Below are 7580 nucleotides of genomic sequence, written 5' to 3'. Positions count from 1 at the left end.
AAAGATCCTTTTTCCAAATAAGGTCATGTTCACAGGTTCTGGGGGTTAGGATAGGGACATAATCTTGGGGGGCTACCATCCAACTCACAACAGGCATTACAGAGGTAAGTGAATATTTTAAGCAGTTTTACTCAAAATCTAGTCCTCAGATGGCTGCCAAGTTTGTGAAGTACTTGCTACTGGTCTGCACCAAGATAAGGAGCTTGCACCAGGATGTAAATCAATTTTAATACAAAGCACACTGTTAGATTCAGCTGACATTTTTTTGGAAAGATTTTCTTGAGGAAGGAAATGGTACATTGATTTATTTTCTAGAGCAATCTCCTGATCACATCATGGACGAGCACTTTTTGAGTTGTATTGTTTTAAAACATAATGGCCTGTTGACTCTACCTTGGTGTGTCAAATGTAGTCTTCTTGGATTGTAAGTCTAAAATGGTCACTATAGAAAGATTCTGGGGATGGAGTAGTTACATAAGATACCTGGTCGTCACAGAAATCACTGATTTATTAGTCCTAAGTAAGTAGGTACCAGGTGCTTGGTGGCATGGAGCAACAGGATATAACTGAAATGAAGGAAAAAGGACTTCAAAGTGTGTGGAAACACACCATTGCCTAACCATACATGGATCTGTTTTGCCTTTGTTTACTATATTGCATTTTTCTTGCAGAATAGTAAGTACAATGTGCAAAACAGTATATATAAGTTACTTTTTATTGTCATTAAATGGAACACGTGCTGGAAAAATCCCAACCACTGGATTTTTACCTTGTCTGTAAAGCTGATGCCATCATCTCCAAGGTGTCATTTGTGAACACCATCTGCAGGCCTTTTCAAATCCATGGATGTCTCTGTTGGCTGAGAAAATTTGATTAGTCCTCTGTTGTGTGCAAGGCAGTGATAACTCCTCCCCTGGATTATCTTGAAGGGTGACATGTTTCTTAAGGCTTTTAAGCTAAGATAACTATCAGAAACTGTGGTCATATTTCTCTATGTAATGCCATATTTACTTTTCTCTATCACTTATCAGCCTTTCTCTCCAAATATCTATTACTTCTGCTAACCAGAGTGACTTGGGGACATGTCTCTAGCCCACCGGTTCTTAAGAACCATATATTTTTGTTGTGCATATCTGTGTTCATCTTATTACATATTGTTTTCATTTTCAAAGTTAAGAGCATAAAATCATATTTCCCCAGGATAAAAAGGGCCTAAATCAATTTCCCTAAAGTACATTCCGAAAGCAGCATTAACTGTGGCATCTAGCTTCATTATGCTGTTGAACTTGAATTTGTTGAACTGGGAAGTCAAGATGTTAATGTCAGACTAAATCACAAAATTAAAGTCTTGGGTCATCACGGTCCATTCAGAATTGTCACTTGAGTATACAGTATGTAGCAGGTCCCTGTAAAAATCCCAACATATTTTAAAAATAATTTCCTCTTTTTTTCCTCTGTCCCTAGGCAACAGTTTTAAGCAAAGCATTTCCATATGGAAAAAGTGAGGAGATTTAATGGGCTGTAGAGCATCACTCATAAACAGTATTTAAGTCTCATGAGCATAACTGCGGCTTGAAGATTAGCGTGCACGAAAGCATTTCGTTCCCTAGTATGTTCATATGCTGTCAGGGCAGGACACTCCACCAACACAATTATAAACCACCCCAGAAGCCATGTAATCAAGCCCATCGTTACATGATCTTGCTGGACTACGGATGCTCCTGTTGTAACGGTGAAGAGGAAATCAGTACAGTAGTTGCCGGGACACTTACTCTTGTGAAAGTGAGGCTGGGACATGCATTTCAACGTGATTTTCACAGGTCGAAAAGAATACCTGGCAAAGATGATCATTTTTATAGTTAGTGACATAGTTATCATTCTTAAATTATAGAAATCAGAAAAGGTGGACTCTCCGTGGTTTTCTGTGAACTTGAAGGCAGGCAGTGGTTCTCAGGCCTGAGTGCACAGGTGATGTCAGGCAGCTGGCTTTAACAGTATCAGATGCTCAGGCCCCATAACCACCCAAGATTCTGATTTATTTGGTTTACTTTTTTCCCAGGTGAAATGAATGTGTCAGCAGGTTGGAGAACCAAGGCTTGTTCAAGAGCAATGATTATCAAATTCTAATATATAAGAATCACATGGGAGTGTAATAAATGCATGTTTTTATTGTGCCAAACTTCCAGAAATTTTGATAGAGTAGCTCTAAGTAAAGGTCTCATAATTACATTTTTGCATTCGTCCCAGGGGATCCTATACCCACGGTCCATGTACTTTACCAGTTGAGAAAAAATTAAGCTGACTCCTTAGGGAGATGCCCTACCAATTCGAGTACTACTTTATACAACACTGATCTCTCAGAAGTTTAACTATCTTGGTTTATATAATCACATTCATGCTCGGTTTCCATTTATGATTGGGAAACAAATGATACAAATATCCCAACTTTGTAAATGAAAAAACCAAGCCACGGAATGTTAAAATGTCTTCCCTGATTCTATAAAAGAGACATATCACACCAACGATTAATCTGGTTTATTGTTTTGTCAGTCTACCTAAATAATCTCAGATTATGTAATTACTGTCCAAATAAAGTTACAATGGCCTGGTTCTGGGATCAAAATGAATGAGGATAAAACTAAAAACCTAGTACTGGAAGAGATGTCAGCATAGAAACCTGACACCTCTCTGAGAGGCAGCATAGCCTAGTAGATGAGATTATGGGCTTGGGAGCCAGACCGAGGGTGTTTGTTGAGTCCTGGCTCTCTCACCAACCTGCTAGGCAAGTTACTTAATCTCTCTGTGCCTCAGTTTTCTCATTGTCACATAGCAATAATTCCTATCTCATAGGGGTTTTGCAAAGGTAAACAGATTATTATGTATAAATAGTATACACTGACTGGCATAACATAAGTGCTATGAAGTTATAAATTTTGCATAGTTGGTTTTTACTATTAGACAAATAGAAATGGATATTTCTAGGGACTATATTTGAATGAGGTACTATGATTCAAGTCACATAGAGAAGATTGTATTTTTGTTTTCAGTAAATTTTATTAAACCTTCAGTTGTATTTGATCACAAGCTACATTTAAAATATCTTTCCATTTAATCAAATAAGTTGAAAATTGCATAATGTGGATTTATTTCTCAAAATGTAGAGGCTTTGCTTCTACTTGTTTAACCATCTGCCCTATCCCTCCTCCAAAAAAAGAAAAAAACCTAACTTGCTTTGTAGTAATATTTAAGAACAAATCCTAACTGAGATATAACAACAAAGAGCCCACCCCCCCGCCAGAGGAAAAACGGAGGCTTTCAGGTCCAGCTGTAAAAGCTTGTTCTGCTGATCCCACTAACTTCAGACGCCCGAAGAGCGGGTTCTAGGAGAGCAGCCTGTGATAGGAGAGATTCTCTACGTAGTTTCAAAGGGGAAAATGAGTCCATCATTTCAGGGCGCTCTCCCACACCCAGTCCTAAAAGCTATGCTGACTTTCTCATCAGCAAGGGTACCCAAGAGCGACATCCAGTCATCCTGACAGACTGCAGCGCAAGACTCTAAAGACCTTGGATGGCAGCCATGGAGAGTGGAGACACAGTCAACAGAATGAGCGGTTTTGAAATGACAATAATTATGGTCCAGCTAGTCTGAGAAATAAGGTTTTAGAGACTATTTTTAGGTTCATCTAATGATTGTCTCTTGCTTTTAGCAACTTCACTGGACCGCCTACTATGGCTTTTGAGGCTTGGTTTTATATTTTTCCCTCTCTTATTTTCTCTTCACTCTAAGTCTCTTAGCTACACACTAAATCCTTTTGGGGTGTGCATGTATGTGTGACTCTGGAACAAATCAGGATATAAAAATATGTAAATGAATAAAAATACTGTTGAGGTGTGTGGGAGTAAAATTTTGGCAATAGTATTGGGACATAACATATCTTGTTGCCACATTTTATGCTACCTATGGTTTGATGGTTTCCCCTATGATAATGAAACTAATTTAGAAAAGATTTACTTAGAATTGCAAGCTCCAGAGGGGATATTATTTTTTATCCATAAACAATGCTGTCCTTATTGAGATAAGGAACGACGACTGTTACCTGCTGTTCTCATAGAGTAAATATGTTCTTTTTTCCACAGAAAGTTTTGTTTTGGTTCAGAGTTGGATCAAGTATTTTATGTAGTTTTATTTTTGTTATTGTAGTTGTTTTATGAGACCAATAAGGATTTGTAGCATCAGCCCAATAGAATTATTTCCTGAAACTGAGTTGGCATCAGAAGCCAGAACCCTGTGTATATTTAGGAACAAGCAGCACAAACGTCGTTATTTGTGATCATGCAACTCATTTCAGATTCTGCCTATGTCTTGCCAAGTGTTTTAAACATCCAAGTGTTTACTGCTCGGGTCGATAAGAACACTAGCCGACCTGACATTACTTGTGACACTAATGAATCTGTTATAGTAAAGTTCTGCTCATTTCTTACCTAAAAATAAAATGCAAAGGCAAACAGCAGGGGCGCACTCTGCATTTCCAGGGTGTTGTCTGTTCCTTTTCCTGCGTTCTTGCTTTCCTTTTGCTGTACTTCTGCTCATGTTCGCTAATTCCAGGCTCCTTTTTCTTTCTCTGTCTTCGGTCCAGAACACTATGTATGGAACGAAATGTTTTAAAATGAATATTTTTAGGGTTAGAAAGTAACTTTCAAATCTAATCCTCAAACTCTATTTGAAAAAGAGATGAGTCTTCTTTAAGAACTGGGGGCATTAAACGTCAGTATTGTACATGTTTTAAGTTAAACACAGCACTTTTTATTGATTCTATTTAAAGTTGAGCTCTCTGTAGTTCTGTTTGTGGGGTGAAGTCAGGCCAGCTCCTCCCTCGGGGTTTCTCTGACCACTTGGTGGCGATATTGTAGAGCGGATTCAACAGTGGGTGGGCAGAAAAACCTGAGGCCCTTTTCAACCCAGGGTTTGAATCACAGCCCTATGTCTTAATTATTCAGAAGGCTTTTTAGCATGGGGACTGCATCAAATTTCCAATGGCAGAGTGATAAAACATGTTACACATACTTATTTTTAACATGAATAGCCACCATACAAAATTACCCCAAACTAGCAAAATTAAAGCAAAGCGTTTTATCTTTTTCTTCAAAACAACTGTAAAAATACCTGAAATGTAAAATATATACATAAGTAAATAGAGACAAATCAAAAAACATTAAAACAGAAAAAAAAAAAAAAAAACTTTGCATTCATCTTGTTCAATATGAAAATGTAATGACAGACCAAATCCTACTCAGTCTGGATCTGATTCACCACGACAGCTTCATGGTGTTCAATTTTCCCCATGAGCGAGACACTGAGGCCACAGTGAGCTCATTTCTCTTTATAGATTCCATGCCTTTTGCCATCTCCACGTCTGTTTATGCTACTTCCCTTGCACAGAATACTCTCCACCCACGACCTCCCCTAACCTCTGCAAATCTCCCCTTCTTCAGATAGCCACCTTGATTCCTCACCCTTTCCTTATTCCTCAACAAAATATTCCAACTGTATTTAAATTAAATGCATGCATGTCTGTCTTCCTGATAAAATGTGAGCTTTTCAAGGGAAGGGACCGTTTTCATTCACTGTTTTTGCAATTCTCTTGTTTTCCTCCTTCTTTCTTCCCTTCTCTTCCCCCCACCCCCTGCCCACCCTTTCTTAAGTAAGTATAACATGACTGTAATAGATCTGACATGTGCAGGTGTTGCAGATATGATAAATCCAAGTGGTACCTACTCTTGTAAGAAATAGCATCCAGTAAATAAATATGTGTCCTGACAGTGACAAGCACTTGGTACCTGGAAATAACAGTGGAAGCTAAAACATACAGAGTGGTTACTATGTCACAGACACTTTTGCAAGAATTTTACATATATTAACTTTTAAAGCTTTATCCCCATCCATGAATTCGATACAATTATTATGCCCTTTTTGTGGATGAGGGATAGACGCCCGGGGAGGTCAACATAACCTGTCCTAAGAGCTGGATTTCAACTAAGGTGTTGACGCGGGGTGTAGACCTTTAATGACCGTGTATACTGCCTCTCATTACAGGTAAAGTGGAAACATAAATGTTGAAATGTTGAAACAGCTTATTTTGCACGTATGATAACCATTTCCTAACTAATGAACCATAATCTGATATATTATTGTAAGAAGTATTATTTTGAAACTTTTCTATGTACGTATCTACTATACTTTTAGTCTGTATTCTAAGTACTTATTTTTTTTTTCTGATTTATGTTTACATTTTTATATTCCCAGTCAAAATGTAAATTCTTAGAAAACACAGATTTCACCTAAGATTTCTTTTGTCCCTTCTACTTCTGGCATGGTGCTGGACACATTCAAAATTTACATGCAATAGAGACTTGACCAGTAATTGCTACATTTCCAATGCTATCCAAGCTTATCTGTTGTTTTTTAAATTTACTCTTTATTGAATTGTTTTTAACAAAGACTGTAAATCAAAATTATCTGTGGAGCTTTTCTCGCAGTACACATAATTGGACTTAGTGCCCAGGTCTTCTTCTGCAGGTATCATCTTGGATCCAAGCACTCAGTTAAGAGACTTGATCTTCCTGCAGGAGTGAGGGCTCGAGGAACCAGCACGAGGAAACGTGGGCAGTCCTGCTACCGCTTTACTGTGAAGCGTAATGCCCCTTGTCTCTTGCCCAGAAGTTTTGTGTTTTCTACCAGAATCTATGAAACTGTGGCAGGCTAACTTGTTAACTTGCAAGTAGGGTAAATCTCAGCCCCTTCACAGTTATTGACACACTTTCTTCTGAGAGAGGCTCATCAGCAAGCAATAAACATTTGCATTTGAGAATTTTAACAAGACCAGAACAACATATTGAGATTTCACTTGAACTATCAAGACTGGCTTATCCATAATTAGGCCACTTTCTAAGTTAACATTTTTCTCCAGAACATCTCCCTTCCTACTAACTGTATCATTCGGTCTCTGACATCCACAGTCACTTTCCTTGGAAAAAGCCTCCTTGACCTGCAAACCTCTCCATGATGCTGCCTTCCAGCTCCAGCTCCTTCTCCATCCTGTAGCTTTTCCCCTGGACACTGTTTCCAAGCTGCTTCCCCCAAGCTCTCCCTTCTAAGAACTAAAATTCCACCAGGAAATTCCTAAGTAATTTTGTTTGCTCCTCATCTATTTTGGTTCTTTTTTAGGGAGGGGCAAGGGAATTTCATAGCATTTATTTCATACTACTTTGCAGAACAGTGACTATTAAGCTTTCTGCCTTTCTATATTGTAAACTCTTTAAGAATAATAATGCAGCGTTATTAATTTTGATGCCCTCTATTCCCCACAGCCTGGCAGAATTACTTGAATTTAATGGTTAGCAAAACTCTTTTGAATGAATGAATTTTAAGTATGTCATTAACATATAATTATTGCACATTCAACAAGTGCATAATATGATTTCAATATAGGCTTTTCATTACCTTTTGTAAGCCAAAAATACATTAGATAAACATGGTTTATACTTATAGAGAGAAATTGGTACATAACTAGACTGTTGTC

General features: G+C 38.0%; 1 protein-coding gene across 1 annotated transcript in view; it reads right to left on the bottom strand.

Moving 5' to 3' along the window:
• Window positions 1–728: 728 nt before the first annotated feature.
• The window catches only part of LOC147913490 (uncharacterized), a 63779-nt gene continuing 56927 nt past the window's right edge, over window positions 729–7580 (bottom strand). The window contains exons 2-4 of the mRNA XM_087418218.1: window positions 4483–4641; window positions 1773–1834; window positions 729–859 (exon numbers count right to left, since the gene is read on the bottom strand). Coding sequence (XP_087274344.1) covers window positions 792–859; window positions 1773–1834; window positions 4483–4641 — 289 coding nt within the window. The 3' untranslated portion in view covers window positions 729–791. The remainder of the gene's footprint in view (window positions 860–1772; window positions 1835–4482; window positions 4642–7580) is intronic.

This window comes from Ceratotherium simum, chromosome 27 (genome assembly GCF_057802395.1).
Source record: "Ceratotherium simum simum isolate JZ-2026a chromosome 27, ASM5780239v1, whole genome shotgun sequence".
NCBI classification, from domain to species: Eukaryota; Metazoa; Chordata; class Mammalia; order Perissodactyla; family Rhinocerotidae; genus Ceratotherium; species Ceratotherium simum.
Note: the sequence above shows the minus strand (reverse complement) of the source record. Positions and strands in the feature narration are given on the sequence as shown.